The sequence below is a fragment of the Mus caroli genome, chromosome 6 (assembly GCF_900094665.2).
Source record: "Mus caroli chromosome 6, CAROLI_EIJ_v1.1, whole genome shotgun sequence".
Lineage (NCBI taxonomy): Eukaryota > Metazoa > Chordata > Mammalia > Rodentia > Muridae > Mus > Mus caroli.
The window spans coordinates 85403294-85427287 of NC_034575.1; the positions used below are offsets into that span (position 1 = coordinate 85403294).

The 23994-nt window shown below is 55.9% G+C and overlaps 1 protein-coding gene across 1 annotated transcript in view; it reads right to left on the reverse strand.

Moving 5' to 3' along the window:
* The window catches only part of Plxna1 (plexin A1), a 46130-nt gene extending 23170 nt beyond the window's left edge, over positions 1 to 22960 (reverse strand). Inside the window, exons 1-9 of the mRNA XM_021164374.1 lie at positions 22760 to 22960; positions 16844 to 18104; positions 15223 to 15405; positions 4288 to 4428; positions 3244 to 3344; positions 2878 to 3001; positions 2633 to 2786; positions 2146 to 2245; positions 825 to 939 (exon numbers count right to left, since the gene is read on the reverse strand). Coding sequence (XP_021020033.1) covers positions 825 to 939; positions 2146 to 2245; positions 2633 to 2786; positions 2878 to 3001; positions 3244 to 3344; positions 4288 to 4428; positions 15223 to 15405; positions 16844 to 18085 — 2160 coding nt within the window. The 5' untranslated portion in view covers positions 18086 to 18104; positions 22760 to 22960. The remainder of the gene's footprint in view (positions 1 to 824; positions 940 to 2145; positions 2246 to 2632; positions 2787 to 2877; positions 3002 to 3243; positions 3345 to 4287; positions 4429 to 15222; positions 15406 to 16843; positions 18105 to 22759) is intronic.
* Between the last annotated feature and the right edge of the window lie 1034 nt (positions 22961 to 23994).

Here is a 23994-nt window from a genome sequence, read left to right on the forward strand (position 1 = left end):
CCTACCCTAGATACTATGATCCAGTTCTCCAACTGCTACCCTCCTGGAAACACCCCCTCACCCCCACTGTGTCCCCACTCCACCCACTGTCACAGCTCCCCTCACCATTAGGTTCAGGGTCTTGTATTTTACTGCCACCTTGTCTAGGAGACATGAGACCAGGAAGCAGCAGAATGGTGGGAGGGTACAAGAAGGAGGGACAGAGGAGGGCAGCTCATGGGGCCCCATTCACATATGAACTTCTGCCAAGTTTTTCAGATAAGTCCAGTCTGGCTGCAGCTCCCACAGACCCAAGTAACAGAATTCAGGGCCTCCCCTTTCCAAACTCAGCATAGTATTCACAATGAAATGAATGAGTCCTGACTTAGGTTCTGCTGCACACCAACATGTACCCTAGGACCCTGTCCCCACTTCCCATCCTGTATGCCCAGGATGTCACAGGTTCCAGGAGAAGTGGCTTTCCACTCATACAGTCAAGACTCAGCAGCAATTACCATGTGGAGCTTCAGAAACCCCCACAGCACCACACTGGTAACTTCCCTCCCTGTCTGGGAAAAGAACTATTATGAAACGTGCTGCTCAGGCTGCCCTGGCACAAGCTACCACAGGGCCTCTGTCTCTCAAGGACTACAAAGGACACCCATGGCCACCAGTAAATAGTCCCAGTTTGGCCTCAGGCTATGACATTCAGGAAGTTGTCCCCGCCTTGGTCACACCTCATAGTATACAACTGGCACCCTAGCCACCCATGGATATTGTTGGGTGATGATACCCTGAGGCCCACTGGTACTTCTGAAGCCTTCAGGCCACTTATCCAGCCTTACCTCAGACATGTTGACGCGGCCTTCCAGAAAGGCGCAGTCAGCCGCATTGTTGGTGCAAACATGGCGGTATTTGCACCAATGGCAGGGGAAGGAGCCGTTGACACATGCCAGGCAGCTGCAGGGGGAAATGAGACAGTTAGGCCTAGGGAGTTTCAGCTTGTGCTTCCACCACAAGGACCTAATGTGCTGCTTCTCCTTGAAGTGTTGTCACCTCAGGGCCTTTGTAATGGCTGCCCCTGGCTGAGAGAAGGTCACCAGACCTGCTGCCTGCTGCCCAGGCCTCACTGAGTATGGTCTTCCCTCCTCTGACTCTCTTCCTCTTCAACCCAGTACTAGTCACTGCAGTGACCCCTGGTCCCCATGACAGAAACAGAATGTACTTGCAAGTACACCAGAAGCATGTGTCACACTCTCCACTTCAATGGGCTCAGGCTGGTGCACGTGGGGAGTGGCTCCCTAACTGCTCAGGTCTCAGTCCTCCTCCGCCTGCCCTATCCAAACCTGTTCTACTTAGGTAGGAGCTGTTCAATGTGCATCTCATAATCCTGGGGGCTTGCAAAGAGACAGCCTCATGGCCTCCAGAATACACCTCCCTGCCCTATAGGACAGCCCTACCAGTTCTGGTCACCTTGCTCCTAAAGACAACTCCAAGAAAACTGTGGAGTCTCTCAATAAATGAAAGCAAGATTGAAAAGCCAGCCAACCCCATGTCCCAGGCCAAGCCTGATATGATTGTCTCTGAAATCCCCACCCTTGCCCTGGTCTTCTAAGGACCCTCTCTTGACCAGTAATGAACCTTAATATGTCCCCAGCTTCCTTATATCTGAAGCTAGGTGCTTACAGCCAAGATGAGAAAAAGCAAACAATGTTGCCCCTGCCCAACTCCCTGTGCCACCCAGAAGCCCCAAGAACCAAGCAGAAGCCAATGCCTGGGTGTCCTACTGTGCAGCAACTATTTCCAGGCCCAGAATCAGCACACACTGAGTTGTCATGTCTGGGTTCTACAATGGCCCAGATCAATGTCTCCCTTGGAGGCCCTGGTCCCACTCTGCTGGCCAGCAGGGCTTCTCATAGGTCATATCTCTCCTACCCAGTTCCTAAAACAGCTCTCCACAGGTGCTGCAATACCAGCCACAGCCTCCTTCCATGATGCCCTCAGGGCCTTTCCCAGATAGCTCAACTGGCAGGCTGCTTTTGTGGGGTCTCTTATCCTGTCTGCTTGACTGGATGTCAGCTGCAGGAGAGCAGGCCTGCAAAGGAGTGTTTGCAGCAAGACCACAGGGATGCGACTGCAGCAAGGGCAGGATCTAGGGACACTCACGACTGGTGAACACTGCAGTTATAGAAGACAAAGTCCACAGATGCAAACTTCTTCCCTGTCTCCTTGGACTTGAGGTAGAGCTTCACCACCCGCTGGTCTCCTGCAGAACATGAAGGCTAAGCCATCAGGGTCAGAGACCACAGACCTGGCACCCACAGAGAAAGCCCAGATATAAACCAACACATCACTCCTCTAGCCCGGGCCCCAGGTAGCTGATGCCCCATCCTTAACTGGCCAGTAAGGAATCAGAACACAGATCCCTCATGAAGGTTGGGCTAAATGGGATATTTGCCAAGCACTGACTGAAAATGGACCTTAGCAGGCAGAAAGGCATGTGCTCAAACCAGCACCAGGCTTTCCTCCCACGCAGCACAGACATTCCCCAGCTCCACTCTGATCCCTTCTGAAGCTTCGTCTGGCTCCACATACCTCCTGCTTTTGACTCTCCTCCTAACCTGCAACTGCTGAGCAGGAAGAACCCACTCACCCTGACCCTGTGTGATGGGCGCCACTTCCCGGGCAGAAGGTGAGTGGCAATGGATGCGGCCATCTTCCAGGATGCTCTCAGTCTCCGTGAAATCCTCAAAGGAGCAGTTGACACCAGCTGAGAGGTCAGGCACATTCCAAGCCTGCAGCACGAGCTGGCCATGGCAGAAGGAATGGGTAAGTGCTTACCTGCCCCCTCCCGCCCCCCACTGCTCCCTCCCAGCCATCTCCAACAGCCACACTCACCGGCACCTGGGACATGGTGACTGACACATTGCGTGGCTGGACAGTTAACTGCACACACTGCAGCAGGTCAGAGGCAAAACGCTGGGGCTCTTCTGCCCGCTCACAGGCATCCTGCCTAGAGCAGCTGCAGGAAGAATATGCCTAGGTTGGGCTTATAGGTCCAGAATCTCCAAGGCCACTGGAGAGGGGTCCCTGGGCTGAGGGCATGGATTCCTCTGCCCCCACCTGTTAACACCCCCATCACTTGTCAGTGGGGTCAAATGAGACCTAGGGCAGCTATGACTATNTGAGATACACACAGTAGGCTTCCAGGGGCCACTAGGCCAAATGCCACCCACCTCTTCAAGCCAGACCTCCCAGACTCACATGCTGTGCAGGACACACCAGCCACAGTGGGGGTCCCGAGACCCCAGACACAGCTCACAGGAAGTATATTGGACACAGCTTTCCACAGGCACCTGCGTCACCTGGGGAAGGATCACAGTGAGAGGCCTAGCTAGACCCATCCATCCCAGGTTCCCAGCCCATCCTGAAGAGCTCAGTGTACTCAAAAGCCAGGCTGGGTCACCCTGCCTCGGCCAAGTGGATCAATAGGGACAAGAGATCCAAGGCAGGCAGCTAGCTGGGACCTACAGTTGGGACCACACTTTGTCTCCCATCTGTCTGGACTCCTTTATGGCCTGGACTACTGAGGAATGGAGACTTGTCAGCTTGGTGAAGGAAGACTGGGGCCAGCCCAGTGGTGCAGAGGAGCAGGCCAACTCTGGGTCTCCCCAGGTCTCAGGACCCACCCCAGAGGCAGAACCAAGAAGGATTGCAGAGGAGAAGCAAGAGCTGACGTTCTGCCTGTTCCCTTCCAACTACTACCTGCCCATCTGCCATAGGGATGCCAGTTTACATAGAAAGGGGAGGAACAGGCAACAAGCTGGTAAAGCTGGGCACATAAGAATACCTTGAAGACCTAGGCAAGCCAGGCTGGCCATGTCTTGCCAAGGACATAGCCACAACCCACTGTAGACAGCCAGAGCCTGAGCCAGATAAGCCCAGCCCAGCGTCCCAGTTCAATCCTCCAAAGGCACCTGTGCTTGGACAGTGCAGTCACCTAAGTACCAACTTCCAGGGTTGAGGTCACAGGGAGAGAACAAGGGCCTTCCATATGAGGCCCTGGGGAGTCTGAGGCTACATGGATAGCATGGAACCCTCATAACCACATCTCTTAGCAGGCCCACTGCTCATCTGTCTGTAGAGTGTCATGTCAGGTATTATAGCCAACAGGACACCACCATGGGGGAAAGCAGCCTCTTGACTCCAGGCAAGCCATTCCTCAGGTTCCTTATGACTGGGATCTCTGACCGGGGATCCCACCCCAGCCACCCTAAAAGCTCATGCCGATCAGCCAGCAGCACCCACCTGCTTCTCCGTCATAGCATAGAGGTACTGGCGGTTGGGGCTGAGGACCAGGTCACGCAGGATAGGGTTGCCCTCCTGAGCCACCACACTCTCATAAGCCAGGGCCGGCCTGCCACTGGGGTTTGCAAGGTCCACCAGAATCTGTAGTAGCAAAGGGTGCTCAATGAGGCAGGCCCACAACACACTATCCTAGACCCACCTTACCCAATGCAAAGGGTCCAAGCCCTCTAACAAGCACCTTCCCACCAAAGAACCAGGCTGATTCAGAATGAGCCAAGGCTGACCCAGTTCACTGTCCCTGACCCAAGTCACCCCAAAGACAGAGATAGGACAAGACACACTGGACAGGTGGGTGTGCCTTGGTTCCTCTACCAATCCAGACACCAAAACTCAGTGGTAGGGTACACGTGGGCTCCAGTGCCTACCATCAAGCTGCAGGGAACCTGGCAGGCAGGAACCTCTTTCATGGGCCACCATGAGGCTTGTGAAAGAAAGCAAGTTTGAGGTAAGAGGGTAGGAGGAGCCCTTGTGATTGGTATAGTCGAGGAACAAGACCAGGGGCTCACACACAGAGAGGCCAAGGCTGGCCTTGGTGTCTTGGGATGAGGGATACCCCAGCAAGAAAGTGGCAGGGAGAAGGGGACCTCATCAGCGCGGAAATATAGTTCAGATCCCAAACAAGCCAGGCGCTAATTAGCCTGATCCTCTCCTGCAGCCTTGGTGCTGCAAGTATTTTTAGTTGCTTTTACCAAACAAATGTATTTAATTAACAGAGAGACCCATGGGGGCTTTCAAGATGGGACTCGTGGGGCGCGTCTGCCCAGCTCAGCTGGGCCCAGGCACAGTCTCCTGGCACAGGACCTGCAGCTTGCTTCTACCCACTGTGCAGCTAAGGCAGCCAACATCTACCTCCAGCTTCTAACCCATCTGGCCTACCTCTCTACTTCTGGGTATAAGGCTGGAGTGAGCTTGGCCTTCTTTGTACCCCACAGTAAGGGGGCAGAGCAGACCTGGGGGCAGCAAGGGCAGCAAAAACCAGCACCCTGCCATAGGCTAGCTCTGTCAGGAGCTGGGCGAGGGGCCAGCCAGGGTGGGGCCTGTGTCTCTGGGCCAAGAGACTGCTAGCTGGGAGAGAGGGGGAGGGTCACATTCCTGAGAGCCTGGGCCACCCCCCACATCCGCTCAGCTGCCGCTCCACCAAGACAGGCTTAAGTCAAACCAGACCCGGAAGAGCTGGGTAAGTAGGGAGGTCCTGGGAGGCCTGAAGGGGCTGGGCTAATAGTTGCCCAAACTTTATTCCTCCGGCCTCTGGATGGACAAGCAGGAACAGCTAGCTGAGACAGAAAGGGCCCACAGCAGCCCAATAACCCTGGGGCTGGCGAGGACACTAACCTTAACCTAAACCTACCTAGCCTAGCTATGCCAGAGCAGGGGAGGGAGCCAGGTCCTGGATGACTGCTAGAGCAGATCATATTAGGCTAGCTTACACTGCTGTATTAAGTGGATAGCATGCAGTCAGAGACAAGGCTGGACTCACACCACCTAGGCCAAAATTGGCTTAGATGTATCTGTTTTCCTACTCCTGAAATGGGAATGAATCATGCTTCCCCCTCCCCACACGGTGACAGAGACAGAAAAGCTTGCCTGAGACAGGTGCCAGGAAACAAGCCTGTTCAGTGGGCAGGGGACCGAGAACTCTAGACCAATGTCTTACAAGCCTCCAAGACCACAGCCATGACTCTACTCCCCCACACCCTAGGCTTCACCCACATCCACATCCCAGAAAGATCCCATCCTCCTCACCCCTGGGTGGTAGCCTTGCACCCAGCATACAGGGTGCCCTGGACAGAGACTAGGGGAGTTTCCTCCTGCCACAATGACCACGTAACCCCCAGCCCTATCTTGCCTGCCACCACCTGCTACCACCCTTCCCAGACTGGGTAGACACACTAGCTCCAGGCATGCAGGAAAAGGACAGGCCAGAGCAGAGAGCAGGCCTTTCTCTAGAGTCCATAAGGAAAGGATCACAGGCCATCCAGGCTCAGGAGGCCCTGCCCCCAGCCTGCCAGCCTAATTGACTGGGACAGGTGGTCTCAACAGCTGCAGTTGGGGGCATGTGAGTTCAGCTGTCCATCCACCTGCCCAGCAATGGTCCACATGCACAACCAGGTCCTAGGGACACAGCTCAGTAGAGGCTAACTCCAGGGAGGAGCCACTGGCAGAGCGTGGAAACCATTCCTCAGCTAGAGGAATGTGGGCATCAGGGAGGTTATAGACATGAGTGTGTAGCAGTACTCTGCATTGAGCCAAGCCATGCTCAGGCCTGACAGGACCTTTGTGCACATCAGTGTCACAGTGTCTCTGGGTACATATGCGATGACGGAGTTTATGTTTTGAATATGAAATGCCTGCCATAGGCTCATGTGTTTAAATACTTCATTCCCAGCTGCTGCCACTGTAGAGAGAGGTTGCAGAATCTTTCAGATGTAGGAGTCTTGTTAAAAAGTACATCACTTGGGGTGGACCTTGAGGTTTACAGTCTGCCTCCACTTGCTTTTCTACTGCCATGACCTCCCCTACTATAATGGACTCTATCCCACGGCGAGCAAAAATAAACCACTTTCCTCTTAAATTGCTTTTGTCAGGGTAGGTATTTTATCACAGATTCAGAAAAAGTAAATACAAGACACCTGTGACAACATCTGTGTGATGGAGTCTCTAGGTGCATGTATGATGGGGGTCCCTGTGTGTCCATGTATGTAATGGAAGTCCCTAAGTGTACATATAACAGGGTCGGGCCCCTGGGTGTATAGCATGTGATGTAGTTCCTAATGTACTCCTAATGGGGTCTCTGTGCACATGTGGGTAATGAGGCTCCTTTGCATACATATGATGGGATCCCTGTGTATACACACGGAACAGGTTCCTATATGCATACATATAGTGTCCCTATGATCATATGTGCAACGGATGTATCCATGACAAGTTTTTGTGTACACACCAGTTGATGGGGCTCCTGTGTACACACTTGGGACAAGGGCCATAGACCTTACATGTGATGATGGGATTACTGGGCACATGTGTGATAGGGCCCCAATGTGCATATGTGTGAACGGGGTCTCAGTGCATACATATGATAGGACCCTGTGTGTACACATGTGTGATGATGTGGCCTCTGCATACCCAAGTATAATGGGGCATATATATGTACATACATGTTCTAGGCTCTGAATATAAATATGTGATGTTCCTTTGTATACACATGATGAGTGTGTGAGCACATGGACATGTGAAGCAAAACCTATGAACACATGTGATGGGCTCTCCATACGTACATATATAATGGGTCCCTGTATACATGTATAGATAGTCCCCAGGACAATGCATCACACAGTCTTTAAGGGCATATGTATGAAGGGAGAAACTATACACGTGTAGGATATGATCCATGTGCACACATGTATGATGAGGTCCCCATGTACATGTGTTTGATAGGACCTATGCAAGCACATGTAGTGGAGACCCCATATACACACATATGATGAAGTCTCTGTATATACCTGTTTGATGGAGTTGCCAGATGATAAAATTCCCCCAGGATACATGTGTGTGATGGGACCCTGTCTATACATGTATGTAATGGAGCCCTCCAAGCATATGTAACAGGGTCTCTGTATAAATACATGTGTGAAGGGGGTCCCCATTGTATATACCTACGTAATGGTGGTTACTGTGGATATATGCATTTGATGAGGTCCCCAGGTGCAAACATGAGGGGAACACCTGACTGGAATGATGGTCCCCAAGTCATGCTGTATCCCACCAAGCTAGAGTCACTAAAGTACAGCCAGCTTCATCAGACCACATAGACAGTAAACTGAGACTCAGAGAGCCTGTGAGAAGAACCAAGTTCTAGGCACCTGATTGTAACTGGGAACACAGTCTGCCCTGGAACATTGGGGAGCCGGCCAGGAGGGCATCCCAGGAGGGCAAAAGCAAGAGCTTCAGAAGGCAGAGTAGGCACAGGGCCAGGGCAATAACAGCAGGGCAGCACTGACATGGCAGCAGAGCCCACGTGCCAAGGGCTCAGCCCACAGCTGTCCACTCTAGGGCCACCCACCTGGAGACAGCTGCTCTGGCAGTCCCTTGCAAAGCAGCTGGGCAACTGGCAGAACATGGGAAGGCATGGGCTGGGGCATCCTGGGTATCCTTACCATCTCCAGCTGTTGCCTTCTTGTTTCTCATTCTTTTCCCCAGACACCAGAATCCTCTATAACTGAACAGCACATTGCCTCTAGAAGCTGTGGTGGAACCACCTAGCCTCCTTGGACACAGCCCCAAGCTGCACCAACACCTACTCACCCTATCTTGGTGACATAGTCTTTTCCATCCTGCCTGTGCTGCTTAAGTCTCAGGTCTCTATCCTATCTGCTGAGATGGACCTGAAATCTGAGCTGACCCAAGAGAGAAGCCAGGTCAGACTCTGATCTCTCCAATGGACAGGAGGACCCTGCCCATGGGTCCCAGGACACTTCAGGAGAGGCCATACAGAGGGGAACCTGGTCAGGCTGGAGAGGAGGCTGTCACCAGTGGGGAAGGCCAGAGCCTCCAGGCTTGCCAGCCTGCCTGCTAGGCTCCAATCACCTCTAAGGCCCTGGCCAACTGCTGCAGGGCGGGTGGGCAGGCAGCTGACAGCCTGGCCAGGTCAGCTGTCCGTCCAGCCCTGAGCCAACAATGGGGCCATTATCCAGACCGAGGGCAGGCGGGGTTGCTGAAGAGGATGTCTGGGCTATCCAGGCTGTATGCCAAGGCCGGCACGCGCCCTAGCTGCCCGGAGGCAGGGGGCTGCCCAGTTTTGCCCAACCTAAGAGAGGTTGCTCTGCTTGCCCCAAGATAGCAGATTGGGCTGACCCTACAAACTACTTAGCCCTGGCCTCCCTGCTTGTGAGAGTGTACTGGGTGATCTCACTCTCCAGGACAGGGTCTAGAGGAGAGAAGAGATCAGGGGCAGCAGCCAGTGAGCATAGTAGTTTCTGCAGATAAAACTGCCAAGCCTGTCTTCTGTAGGAGGTTGTCATAGAAGGGGCTACATAAGGCAGCCTCCATTCCCATAAAGGCCCTTCCTCTAACCCCCTGATCACCACCACCCTCAAAGACCAGGCAGGTTGACAGTATAAGAGTAGCTGGCACTTAGCTGTCCATAACTGGATGACAAAACATGGTTTGCAGGTGCCCAATAGCTATAATTGGGCGAGGTATAGGCAGTGGTTCCAGGGGTTACATCTTTCACCTCTAACTCTGTCACACATAAAAGAGGCTAGAGCTCTAGGCAAAGGACAGCCGGGGCTGTGAGGACCAGCTAGCTGTAGCTCGCTCCAACACTGACCTTCCCCACACAGTGGTCACTCAGGCCAATACTCACCTCTTGGGACTGAGAATTCAGAGGCTAGCAGTTCTACAGGAGGGAGCATCTGATTAGAGGTTACTTGGAGACTCTCTGCTATGGCCCCACTGTTTCCCACTCATAGAACATGTTTCCTAGGACAGCCCTGGGCTACACTACTGTGGCCTCCTCTGCCATGGATGGAACCTAACTGCTCCCAGGGGAAGAGCTGCCCAGGGTAGGTACTAGGAGTAAAACACATTAAGAGTGACTTCCATGTGCATCTGGGTAGCCTGTTGGCCACTAGGAGCTAATATGCCATCAGCCTGGGGCTAGTAGCTAGATAGCACTGATCAGGTCTGTGTCTTGACTCAGTCCCTGATGGCAGGTCTCCTTTAGAACCAGCAAGAAGGAAGCAGTGCTCCCAGGAGACACAGATGTCTGCTCAGCACTACAAGAGTACATGGGTGCCACAGGGGCACATCTACTCCACAGAAGACAGACAGCCTGGGCCCCTTCGTTTCCTACTTACAATTAGCCAGGGGAGAAAACAGAAATGGGTCCTGCTGAGTAGACATGGGTCCTACCTAGTGCTTGGAACAAGACATTAGTTGAGAAGTTGAATAGAAAGACCAAGATCAAAGCCCTGCAACTCTTCCTGCCACCATCAGAACCTATGCCCCAAAGGCTGGGTCCTTGGAGCAATGCTGCATGAAGCACTGCATGGCAAGCAGAGGGTTGTATGCCTGACCTGTATGTGGCCCACAGTGTGGAGCTCACAGACCCAGAGCAGGCCACAGCTTGGCACTGTGGTCAGGATGAGCCTGGCGGCAGCTGAGCAAAAAACACAAAGGAAATACACATGACTCAGCCCATTCCCAGAACCTTAGCCACAAAGGGTCAGCCAGGGCATCCCTGGAGTAGGCAGAGCCTGGGAGGGGCTCTGGAGATGGTGATGTTGGTAGTGTGTCCTCCAGTGAGCCTTCACCATGGGCTCCATTATGGGTGCCTCAGAGGACACAGGGTCTCTAGCAGGGCTGGGTGCAGAGGAAAAAAGGGCAAGCTGGAGGCATCCAAGGTCAAGGGCCTGTGTTGGCAGGCAGGGCTGCTTGTCCCCAGGCAGCCAGGCTGCAGCAGCACAGACTCTGATAGCAGCAGAGACAGCTGTATATGAAGGCCACTGGCACACTTGAACTGCAGAGTAAGCCAGTTGGAGGCTTCACTCCTGCTCCAGGCTTTAGATGTGCTGAGCAGAGCTGTGCTCACCCCTCAGAATATCATCTGGAGACACTGTGATTAATACCCTGGGGAGCATACACCCTTGGGAGAGCCAGATATCTCTGCCTGGACAGATGGGGCAGCACAGGCTGAAGAGTAAGGCCTTCCAGGCTTGTGAACATGGTCTGGCAGGACAATGGGCACCGCAGCCACACCTGTTCCAAAGGATCACAGCAGCAAGAGGGCAAGAGAGAATGGTGGTCCTGGGTCATAACTAGAAGACCACTACCCCATCCTACCCCGACCCCAGTCCCATCTTCCACCCTCTCCAAGCCTCTGGCCAACTCACAGGGAGGCTTGGCCTCATGCAAGTCCAGGAAAGGAAAGAGGCTTCAGGGGAGGCTGGCTGATCAAGGTAGACCTCCTCAATGGTTGGGCCCCATCAGGCCCCCCGAGCAGACGAATGCAGCCTCAGGTGCCGCCTGAGGTCCTTCCTTCCCTCAGCCCTGTCATGCCCTTTCTCAGCTGTACAATGCCACAGCATGGTTCTCTGGCCCCAAACTAGTGCTTCATATGCACATTAGGTGGTTTACAGAGGTTTCCAGAAACAAGGGGTTAATTGCCAACATTGAACAATCTCTCATACATTAAAAAAAAAAAAAAACCCACAGATAATTTAGATTATCCTGAAAAAAATGAAACAATAAACAAACAAACAAAAATGCCCTAGCAAAAGAGGCTATATTCTCCCTGGCACGCTTACCAGGGGACCTGGCTGGACCTCAGGCCTGAAGTGTAAGTGGACAGGGTTACTGTCCTGGGGTACCCCTTCCTTCCCTGGGCAGGAGTCCAGAGCCCATTTTTGTAGAGGTACCTGGGCCATCTTGCAGGACCAAACAAGGCCTGCAACTACAAACTCAGGCCAGAAATGGCTCTTTGGAGGCTGTAGGGGGAGCTACTCACAGGGCTGGGTCTCTGGAGGCCCAGGAGGATGCTGGGAAGGGCATTCCAGAGAGATGGCCTCTATTTGGGGGAGGGTCATGTTGGCAGGCAGGGCTCTGGAGAAGAAGGGGGAGGTAGGGGCACCCCAGCCAGCCTTGAGCAGCTGAAGTTGGCAGGTCTTAAATTAATCGCTACAATTTTACACAACAACACGTTTGGCAGGGCCTGGCCTAGGGCCAGGCAAGTCTCTGGAGCTCCCTAGATGCTTTTTAAAGCCCTGGAAGTCCCAGGCCTGGGAAAGATGGGAGGGGCCTGCCCAGCCCGCCTGCCCTAGGTCAGGCAATGGCCTGGGGTCCCCAGAGTACAGGTTCCAACAAGCAGTGCTGAGAGCTGGGGAGGAGGTGGGGTGGCGAGCACCCCTGCATGCAGTTAGTCAGCAGAGCCAGGCCCAGAAGCCTCAGGGGTGGGAGGAGCCTGGATAAAAACAAGAGGGCTCAGGAGGCCACTCCAAAGCCCAGATGCAGGAGGTGGCCTGCAGCCCACAAGCAGCGGACTAGTACTGGCTTGAATGGGGGACCACAGAAAGTTGCCCATCTGTCAGGGCCATGACCCTGGGGAAATACAAGCTGTGGGAATCTTGTTGCCTGGTGGTAGACTAGGCCCCAGGCCCAGCAGTGGGAGCTTCAGGCATTTCCAAGCCAGGCCAGCAGGTAGAGGGGATTCCACCCTACTCCCAGAGACAATCTAAAGCACTACATGGAGGCCATGCCAATCTCAAAGGCCATCATAGCAGCCTGTGATGCAGTCCTGGGGACCAGCAACAGAAAGGACAGCAAGGAAAGAGGTTCCCCCAATCACTGAAGCACAGTCTGGGTCTCAGAGCCCTGCTAGGTTCCAGTCATCCTCCAAGGACCCTCTAAAGAGGGGAGGGAGGGAGGAAGCAAGGGCCCTGGAGTCATGTGACATGACTGCTCTGTGCCTCGGTTTCCCAATCTGTGAAACAGATGCTGGGATTGTTGTGAGGCTTCTGGCAAGTCAATCACAAGAACACTGGGCATATGCTCACAGCAAAGGAGCTTGTCAGGCCCTGGAGAAGTACTGAACAGAGGGCTTAGAGAGGCTCACACAGCCAGAGAGAGCGAGCTGACGAAACTTCAGAAACACCTCATTTGCACAACACTGGCAACAAAAGATGATGGATAAGACAGGAACGCCAGTTGAACTGTTTGATGAGATCCCACAACTGGGACAGGTGGATCGGTGAGAAGGTTCAGATGGCAGGGGCCCCAGGACACAATTATATCCATGCCCTGGGTGGCGCAGCACGTACCCAGCTCAACCACAGAGCTCCAAACAAAATGTCAGTCCAACTGTCTACCCTCCCTCACACACATCTGATCCCTTACCCCAGAAAGGCCGCATCCACTCAAGAGCTGCACTTAGTCCAGATGCAGCCAGAGATGCAAGGAGCCTAAGTCACAGGCAAGGTGCTGGTGGGCACAAACAGAGGCCCTTTGGCCTGAGGAGGACACTGGCTGGGGCAAAGGGTCACTCAGACCACTTCCTCAGCTGGACTGTCTAGCGGCTGTCCATACACAATCTCAAGGCAGCAGAGGGGACTCCACTCCTACCTGCCCACCCACCAGCATAGGTATGGGCAAGATGGGAGTAGGAGAGAGGATTGGGAGAGAGCTGGGAACTCAACCTCCTCCACAGGGTCACCCACAATGCAGTCTCCGCTCATGGACCGTCTCCAAGGTTCCACACGCCAGGACTCCGTTTCCTTTCTGTGGGAGCACTGCCAATCTAGACTCCGGGGAACAGGTAAGCTCTGAGCTCACCAGTCAAATCCTGGAACCAAAGGGGCCCCTGGGGCCCAGGAGGCAGCCAGGCGAGACAGGACTGGAGAGACCCGTTCTCCTAGCTTCACTTGGGCCTATCTGCCACCCCCTCAGTCCACAGGACATCAAAAGGGGCACTCCCAACCCGGAAGCCCATCTCTAGCTGGGAGGTACTAGAGAACCCCAAGAGAAAGTCTCTAGGTTTTCTGCACCCTACCTTCCATAATCCCTCTCAACACACATCTGACTTCACTCAGCGGCTCCCCAGGCTCATGGACCTCCTTGAGGCACACCAGTTACAGAAGAGGCTATACTGGAGCTCCAGGGCACACCTCTACCACCTAGGAGTCGCAACAAACAAGTCAGGGCTCCAAGCGCAGTGGAGGCCTGGTAAGAGCTGCTCAACCAACCACCTCCACTGATCAGGTGCCTGGCTCTACAACATTGAGTCCACAGGATTCCTTGTTTACTGAGCCCCTCAATTACCAGCTCAGGCCCCAGGGCCTCAAGACCACCAACAGCACCCTAGACTAGGACGGTGACCAGAGAACAGGCAAGGATGGGATGTGATTCCCACATGCAAGGCTAGGACTGAGAAGAGGCCAGGGCTTCCTGGCCCTCCCTGGGCCCAGTCTCACCCACCGGCTCATGAGCAGGCAGGCCAGGGGGAGGAGGGCTGTGTCAGCAAGAGATCTCAGCTGTTATTTCATCTCCTGACCCTCCTGGTCCTTTGGGTACCCAGGCAACTCTACCTTCCAGTGTTATTGGAGGCTTCTTCCACCCAGGTGGGGCCCCACCTACTGCCCTTCCAGTGACAGGCCGATCCACAGCCTCTGGAAGCCCTCTCTGTCCTAAAAAGGAAGAGAGTCTAGAGACTAGACAGGCCAGTACATAGAGCCAGGGTCACCCCAAGGCCTGAGCCGGGCCCGCTGTCACTCAAGTCACCAGCTCCCTGGGAACCAGGAGGGGTATGGTGTGATAGGGGAGGGCTCTCCCCTTGCCCTGCCCTTGGCCTCAGCATTGCTTTGCTGCATGGTGGGTGGGAGTGGGGCTGGCAGAGGCAGAATGCTGCTTCAGCAGACACCAGATCTCCCAGGGCTGAAAGAAGGGCCGAATGGGGAGGGGGGCTGCATAGTCCTGCCCAGTCCAACATCGACACCAGCTCCCCACCCCCAGCATCTAGACACACCCAAGCCTCTAGGACCCAGGCTTCTTTCTGAACAGTAGCCCTGAAAACCCTGTGCAGCAGAACAAAGCCAATCACAGGAAAGAGGGAAGCACTGGCTCCTCACAAGCCCATTTACCCATGGGTCCTCAGACAAACAAAGAAGGACTGGAGAAAACTTCCCATGGGAAGCCCAGAAAGAAGGGAGCCTTTCAGAGGCACCCAGACATCTGAGTCCTTCAAGGTCACTGGGCATGCACCTACCCACCTCATGCAGACCCAGTCTCCCTGTCAGAGAAAACCTGGTTTCTCTTTCTTGGATGGGACCTGAACACACACAAACACACCATCCAGGGGTGGCCCTTCCAAGCCCACACAGGCCTGACCTTGCGGATGCGGCCGCTGCGAGTGCCAGCAAAAACCACGGTGCGGCCTTGGTAGTCATAGGCAGCCACAGCAGTCAGGCCATCTTCCTTGTCCACAAAAAGGGGTGTGCCCTCGATGGTGACCGTGCCCCCCAGTGGCTGGTTGAAATCCTGCCCGCAGAAGTCGTCATCAATCTGCAGGGGCTGTAAGAAGTGGTAAGGTTAAGTACTTAGCAGCTTCAAGGACCTTTGCCTACAACAGGGACAAGGCTGGGGAAGGCAGGCCTGGGCTGGGGGCTGGGTTTTATGACACCCAGACCTAAACAAGGCTACACAATTCTGGAGAAGAGACAGAGTCTGTGGCAGCCCAGGTCCAACGAATGCCCAAAGTGGGAGATGGCCCAGAGAAGGTGACTTGAAGGAAGGGCAGGTAAGTCACAGGACCCACAACTAGGCCAGCCCCTCAAGAAGTTGTCATGTTGGACAAAGAAAGAAATGGCCTCGAGCTGGGAGGCAGCCAATGGAAGTCTTCCTTCTGCAGATCTTACATTTGCACCTTGCAAAACAAAAGCTGTGTTTAAGGCAGGAGGGAGTGGGTACAAGCAGAAGGCACAGAGAAGAGAGGGGGACTTGCTGTGCGTGCAGGAAGCGATCAATACCTCAAGGTTTCCGGAGATGGCTTTGAGTGGAGGCACCAGGAGGGGGCGGAAAGGCAGGACAGCAGTTTGGGGAGAAGGAAGAGGACAGCTGGTCCTTCTCTGGGGACTGAGGTTTATTGGGGTAGAGGCTACTACCATGGATGCAGAGGGAGGCCAGTCTGGCCGGGAATCCCTGGAAATAATCAAGGAGTAACGGGCAGGTCTGAGACCAGGGGCAAGGCATCAAGGGGACACATGGGGACACAATGCCTTTCCTGAGAAGCCAAGAGAAGAGCGGTGGCTTCACCTCCCGCTGCACTCAGAGCCCAGTCACACTCACATTACTCCTATAGGAGCCAGGCACTCCTGCTGCTCTACTCTATTCTGAGGAGCAGCCTGTGGCTCCAATTCTGAGATAGAAAACCTGCTGTCTCCTGAGGGAATAGCTGGCTTGGGGGCAGGGAACACTGGCTGCAGAGTATCCATCACAGGGTATCTGGGCCGCCCCTGTCAGGGCCCCTCGGAGTGTATCCACCCAGCGTGCACTCAGCACTCACTGGGCACAGTGGGGGTCCTGCCGGGAGGATTAACTCCACAGAAGCAGTTCCTGGGCTCCTTGTGATTAGCTCCAATCTCATTCTACCTCTAACTGGCTGTGTGAGCTTGGGCAAACCAATCTATCCCTCTGATCCTCTATAACCTCATTTGTAAAAGGGGAACAAACTAAAAATGGTCACCACCACTCAGTGTCCCAAGGGGTTTGGAGCTGTGTGGACAGGTGCCACCAGCCACTTCCTAAGGTTCAAGGCAATGTCATGGTTAGAAGCAGACTTCAGGCCCAATATGCTGGGTTCAGGTCCTGCCTCACAAGGTTGGGGGGAACCAGGGAGGGGAAAAAGTAGAAAGCAGATCCAACAAAGAGCAGGGCCACCAAGGTGTAGGTGAAATGTGACCCCAGGAAGGGTGGCGGGAGCCCCCACCCACACTGCCCTACTCCTGCTCACCGAGTTGATGCAGCCCAGCTCCTTGTTAAGCAGCCAAGGCAGGGAGAGCTTGCCTTCTCCACGGTAGCAGGATTGGATGCGCTCCTTGATTTTCTCCTTGATGGCCCTCAGTGTGAACAGGCACAGCGCTGACTCCTTGGGTGGCTTCACACGGTTCTTCTGGCCCTGTGCGAACACGGTGAATAACACCTCCTCATCCTCAGCCAGGCCCAGTTGCTTGGCCAGGGCCTGTCCCGGCCGGCTCAGGTAGGCGTCCTGCACCAGGCGGTACTCCACGCCAGCCTGCTCACAGCCAATGGGGAACTCCACGTAAGAGTAGAACTTGGGGTCATTCACGCACAGCCGCACAATCTTGGAGGTGAAGAAGTGCTCGCCAGCGGCGTCGGGCGAGGTAAGCTGCGTGTCCAGCTGCAGGGTGAGGTAGTATACGAACTGCTCGCTGCGGAAACTGTACACATAGTAGATGTCAAAGGCCGGGAACTTGGACAGTGTGTCTGAAGGGATCTTGAGCTGAGATGACACAAACTCATCCTGGTACACAAAGCCAAACATGTCAGCATCTTCCTCGTTGGCCATGAGCCGGCGACTGGACAGAGTGGGGAAGTACTCTGATTTGCCATCGATGGGTGTGCCCACGAAGAGCTTGGCCTGTCCCTGGCCGGGTGGCCCAGCAATGAGCACTCCCGCCATGCTGCCAGCCTCTCGCACACTGGACAGGTAGTGTTCCTTGCGGTGGTGCGGCTCGCCCAGCTTGAAGAGATCGTCCAACCTCAGGAACTGGCAGATGCCCTGTGAGGCACTGCCACAGGCCAACAGGCGGTTGGCAGCATAGTCCAGCAGCAGAAGCTTGTTGACGTTGTCTGTGCTGCCCAGACCATGTGGGCACGATTGTACACTGGGGGGTGGGTAGCATTTCTCATTGTCTTCTACAGGGCCTGTCACATGGGCCCGAAGCAGGGTTAGGTTCCCCGACAGCTTGTAAATACGGTTCACAGCACCAACATATACCTCTCCTGTCTGTTCGTGAACTACCAGGTGAGTGAGGCCCCAGTCACTGGCCACAAAGGTGCGGAAGGCAGGTTGTGGACCCAAACCAGCCGGGGGTGAGCTGATGGCTATCCACACACCCCTCAGCAGCAGCAACAGCAGCAGCAGCAGTGTCCGAGAGCTCAGAGGTGGCAGTGGCATGGTGGGCTGGGGCCTCAAGCCAAAGTATTCAGGTCCTATAGGGGCGAGCATCATGGGACTGGGTTTCTTGGCCCTGGGAAGAGCAGGGAAAAGAGGGTGTGAGTGTGGTGCTGCCCACATATGCGCAGGGCATCCATGCACGGCCTTCTCATTCTTTGAGCTATTCACCTGTGTGTTTGCCGCTGTGCTATACAGATACAAAAAGACCCTCTACCACGACCCAGACAGATTAGAGCAAAGAAGGCACTTTGGTGTCCTGAGACACAGAGGCAGCAAGAGTGAGCCAAAGTGTCACAGGCATGCAGCAGTAGCATAGGATACCTGCCTAGCAGCGGGGCGCTCAGCTATAGCCTGGGCTTTGCCACCCTTGGCAAGACACGAATGGGCCCAGGAACACAGCGACTTCCAAAGGTCTGGGGTATATATGACGCTGACCCAGAGCCTGCCCATCCCCTAATAAGGATCAAGATCCTTCAAAATCCTCAGTCTCAAATGGGTGACATGTTTCCTGCATCAATGTCCCACCAAAACAGGGCAGAAATAGGCTGTAATTACACATATGCTCTCCCCACAGAGTGCCAGTTGCTTCGATGCACCATTTGGCTTAGGGTAGCCATGTTCCACACTATTACATACCCTCCAATGTGTGGACTGCTCCCGAGACTCTAACCAGCCCCCAGCACAGCATCCACACCCACAAGGGCCAGAGAGTGTTCCCCCCACCCACGCAATAGTTCTGAGCTTGGGTCAGGCTAGTCTGGGCCACTTTCTATGGAATCTTGACCCTGGCATTGCTCCCTGGCTGACCTTGGCCTGGTGTCTTACAAATTCCAAGGCCAGCACTTTAAGGACAGATCTAGAGGCAGCAGCTCCCACTAGAATCCCCACATCCCCATGCAGAGGACACTCCCCATGATGCCTCCTCCCAGGTACTCCACCCTCACACTGGACTCTAAGCAGAGAAGACTTCCAGAGAGATTCAGGGCTTCCTAAATTCCAGCCCTCAGACCTCACGCCTGGTTCCTCCAACATGTCCACCCACGGCCATGATACAGTTTGGGCCACTTTTTAGGCCTGCACTGCCTCCCAAACTTTAGCATGACACCTCAAATCCAGCTGTATACCCACTGTCCCTGAAAGGTGCCACCTTCCAGGACTGAGTAGTGTCTGTTAAATGTAACTGCCCTAATGGAGACAATCCTTTTTCCTCAGTTTCCCTAGCTGCCAAAGGAATGACAACACTTGTTTCAAACTGGATNAAACAGTTTGAAGATCATGTAGGCGCCACACTCTTGAGGACAGCAGGGCCACAGAGCCTGCCCTGTGGGCTTGTGGCTGGGGGTTTTACCCCACTCCTTGGCTGATATCTGACCATGGAAGTGTTTAGTGTGGTGAGTGGGCAGTCAGCCAGTATACACAGCTTCTTTATACTCCCACACATGCCCTCCCCCACAGCCCCACTCACAGCTGGGAACACCGAGGCTTAAAGATGATGCCTTCTGTAAGTCCAGGTGGGGAATTAGCCAGAGGCAGGAAGTCAGTCACAGGTGCTCAGCCCTTACTCCTCTGGTCAGAGTCTAGAGCGCAAGGCACCTTGCTCTGCTCTGCCCCACACCTGCTCAGGTAACCCTGAGATGCATCTTCTGATCTGCTTGCACAGGCAGTAGCTGGCAGCACGCAGGTGCCTGTCTTAATCTGTGGCATAGGTCTGGCTAGTGGCTCTGGCTTACTTATTGCTCAAATGTTCTCCCAAAAGATCATAAGCTGGGTGCAAATAGGTCACTCTGTCCAGAGCCACCGGGCCCAGGCAGATTCAGCAAACACTGTGATTGAGTGAGCAAGTAAGTAAAGACACTAGGAGTGGCCAGGCCTGGGCAAAGCTATCCTCACCATACATGCAGACGGGGAAACTAAGGTTCAGGGCAGCAAAGAGTGTTGGCCTAAATCCCAGGGCAAATGCAGGGTGGTACTTCCTTGCAGGAACCCTCCTTGCAGGCTGTCAGCTGCTTTATGTCCCTAGACCAGCAGCCAAGAGGAGCCTCCACAGGCACCCAGAAGGGGAGCACAGCATCGGCCTCCCACCCTCAAAACCAAAGCAGACTAGAGAGCAGGTTGCTCGCAGACAAAACGGGCCTGGGCTGAGCACTGAGTCTATGTGAACTCTAAAGAAAACATGAATCACTCACCGTTTATCAGTTCAAAGCAGGCCTGCAATTACCAGGGGCTGGGCTCTCCCCTCCTCCGGGATAATTATACACGTCTTAATGCAATTACGGGCCCTACTTTTTATATTAAACAGGAGGGACCTGGCTGAAGAAGCCACCATCCAAACTCCAGCCTGGCCCTGGGCCCACTCCCCCTCCTCCCAACAGAAGCTGCTGGGAAGGGATTGGCCCGGGGGTACAGGGCTGCCATCCAGGGAAGAGGGGATCCCAAGCCTACACCTACCATGGCACAAAGACTAGCCAAGACGCCCAGGCTACGTTCCCCAGATACAAAGACTCAGGATCCAGACAGATCCAAGGTCACACAGCCAGCCCTGACAGAAAGGAAGCAGAGCTGCTGTGGAGACCCTGGCAGCACAGGGGCCAGGTCCCTCCGAAAACAATGTTTGTCTGAGAAGCATGGTCTGATACTGCCTGCTGAGCTAGGCTTGGGGAGGGGAACAGACAAACTCTGGGCTCTGCGAGCTGCCTGGCCACTGTAGCCTACGGAAACTCCCAGGTGACGCCTTTCCACCTGCTCTACAACAACCAGGTCCACTGGATGCTGGTGGGGTGGGGGTCAGCATGGACCTGCTGGACACGCAGATGGGAGCACTACAAACGGCCATAGCTCCCCGATCCGGACAAGTGAGAAGTCAAACAGGAGGGCCATGGTGGTGCTGGGTGTGTGCAGCAGGGACCAGGAGAGAGAAGCTGGGCTTGCAGATATGGTGGGGACTCGGCCAGGGGCCACGCTGGAGCAGGTCTCCAGTGGACTGCAGAGAGCTGGTACTCTGCTCTCTCCCAACCCTGGGTAACACTATGGTTCTTGCTCAGAAACAAAGCCCTCAAAGCCCTCATAGGAGGACAGCTTGCTCCCTGTGCCCAGCTGCTCTGGAGCCTTATGGTTGTGGACAGGCTTACTGACATCTCACCTAGTGGTTCCCCATCAGCGGCAAGAGAAGGATCGCCCTGCCTTGTCACCCTGCCCCACCCTGTGGGAGGTCATAGGAGTTGGTCTCCAACGGTCTACTCTCTACAAGGAGGCCCCGGAGTCCTGCTCTCCAGAAAGGGTGCAAGCTTCTAGTCTTCCCTGGGGTCCCACACTTCCGGTCCAGGTGCTCCAAGAGATGTGGCTTTGTCCACCACATCTTGTCTGGTTCCAAACCCAAGAACACATTCCTCAGCCAACACTGACCACACACCCCAAGCCTCCACCCATGCTGTCCTCTGTGCCTTTAGACACCTTTGGTGGGCTTCAAGTGGCCACCTCTCCACTGCCTGACAGCCTAGCCCTGAAGCAAGAGTCCCTGTTTTGCACCTCTGCCTAGGGCACTGGCTGAGTGCTTCCCCAACCCAGCAGACTCTTGGCCAGCCTAATGCTGCACCACCTCCTCCTGCTCACCCCCAACAAGCAATGGACCCGGAAAACTGGGGGTGCTCCAGGAGGGCTGGAGAAGCACAGGATAGCACCACCCTGATGGGACTGAAGACCCGCAGCACCTGCTGGAAGAGGTAGGTAGCACCAGGAGCCAGAGACAGAGGTAGGAGCCTGGCAGAGGGGCAGAGGCTCAGTTCGTTCCCATCCCCCCCCCCAACACACCCCTTTCTTTCAAGGGGCGTGGCCCCAGCACCCCACCGATGAGACTGAGAGGGCTCCGGCCACCTAGTAGCCTTTCTGAAGCCCTCTCGTATCCTTCCAGGGCAGCACCTGGGATCTCTGCAGCGGAGGGGGCCTCCCAGGAATCTACACTTGCCCTTCCCTACAGCAGCCAGAGTCAGCCCATCACCGCCGCCGTCCTCGCTGTACACCAGGCCTGGGACTGTCCAGGAAGCAAGAGGGGAATCCTCCGGGGAAGGAATGACCCGTGGAGGCCCTGCGCAGGGGGAGGCCGAGGAGGCCCGAGCCGGCGTCCTCTCCGGTGGCACCGCACCGCCCCTTGCAGCCGGGTGGAGGGCCTGCGGGCCTGGGTTGGCTGCGGCGCCCACTCGCGCGCCGGAGCCGGAGGGGGCGGGGGTCCCCACGAAGCCTTGCAACTTCCACCCCACTGCCTCAGGCCGGCCCGAGGCGCAGCCAGGGACCTGCCCCGAATCCCGCGGCCCTGCCCGGGCCTGCCCAGCGCGGCGCTCGCCTGCGGCCCACGTCCCCACCCGCGGCCCGGTCCGACCCGGCGCAACACGGGCCGACATGGGCACCCGCAGGGCCCTTCCCGCGGGGCCACTGCAAACTTTCTCTCCTGCCTGGAGGAAGGGACCGCAACTGCGGCCACAGACATTGCGCCCCCCCGGATCGTAGGGCCCCGGACGTGCTGCGACCCGCCGGGACGCGGCAGCCCATAGCGGAGACCGCGCCCGGACACACGCGGGCGCCCGGCCGGAACCGCAGGACACGCCAGCCGCGGACACGCGCGCCGCAGTCCCCGCGCACACCCCCCTGGCCGCCGCCAGCGCCCCCCGGCCACTCGGGACCCCGGGCCGCGACGAGCCTCCCGCCGCCCGCGGGGAAAGTTGCGCCCCGACTCACCCGCCAACCCCGGGCGCGTCCCGCCGCTGGCCATCGTTGCGCCCCGCCGCTCGCCCCTCTGCGGGGCCGCCCACGCCGCGCAGGCCGCCCAGGCCGAGGCCGCCGCGCCCGGGCTCCGCTCCGCTGCGTGGCTGCGTCGCCGCTGCCCAGCATGAATGGGGCGCTGAGCTCCGCGCGGCTGCGGACCGGCCTCGCTCTCGCCGCCCCGCGGAGCGCCGTGCCACGCGCATGCGCCGGCCGAAGCCGGGGGGCGGGGCCGGGGGCGGGGCGGGACCCGCGATTGCCTGCAGGGGGCGCTCGGCCCCGCGGCGAGAGCGCGCGCGGCGGGCCCCACCGCTTGCCTTCAAAGGGCGATGGCCACCTCAGCCTTAAAACTCTGGACTGGGGTGGGGGTGGGTGAGGTGGTCCGGGTGGTCCCAGGAGTCGATGCACTCTTTAAGGAGCACAGGCTGGAAGTACAGCTTTCGTGCACGGAAGGGTAAACTGAGTCCGGAGGCAGCACTTGCCCTGGTCCTATTTGCTCATCTCGGCCTGCGCAACGATCGCTTAGGTGGGACCGGCACTGCACCCCGCAGGCCCCAGGAGGTGGCGCGTGCCAGGATGCCTAAGCTCAGAGGACGACTGTCCGGTCCGGTACGCGGTCCTGCAGCGGGGCGTGTTAGAACTACCCCAGCAGGATAGAGACCTCGCCGGGTCGATCGCGGGCGCGGGGCTGGCCTGCAGAGCTGGATTGCGCCAGGTCTCGGTCGCGTAGAGAACCTTTCTCAATAAGGCCACCCAGTGCAAGGCATCCAGACCAAAGCAGGCAGCTGTGCGCAGAACAGAACAGAGCAATCAGAAAAGGTGGTCGTGGGAGGGGCGAGTGCTGACTGGGCACAGCCTGGGGGACTCAGTGCAGCTCATCCGGTAAGGACCATTGTCCGTACTCATTCGTCTCCCAGGCAGTCATCACCCTCTTTCCCTGTGCTCATCCTTGTCTGGTTTTTCTTTGGGTGTGACCGTTTACATTTTGTCTCCCTGAATGACATATTCTTTTGTGTAGCTTGTTTGAGGATGCTATAGAAATGGTGTCCCACCTTCCTCTCTGATAGGAATGCAGGGTCGTGTGGTCAGTCTTTGCTCTCACTGTGTGGCACAGGCTATTCTGGATAGTTAACCCTCTCTTCTGCTACTGGACTGGAGCCCCCTCCTCTAGACCTTGGTAGGTATGTCTTTAGCTTCAACAGAGGATGCAA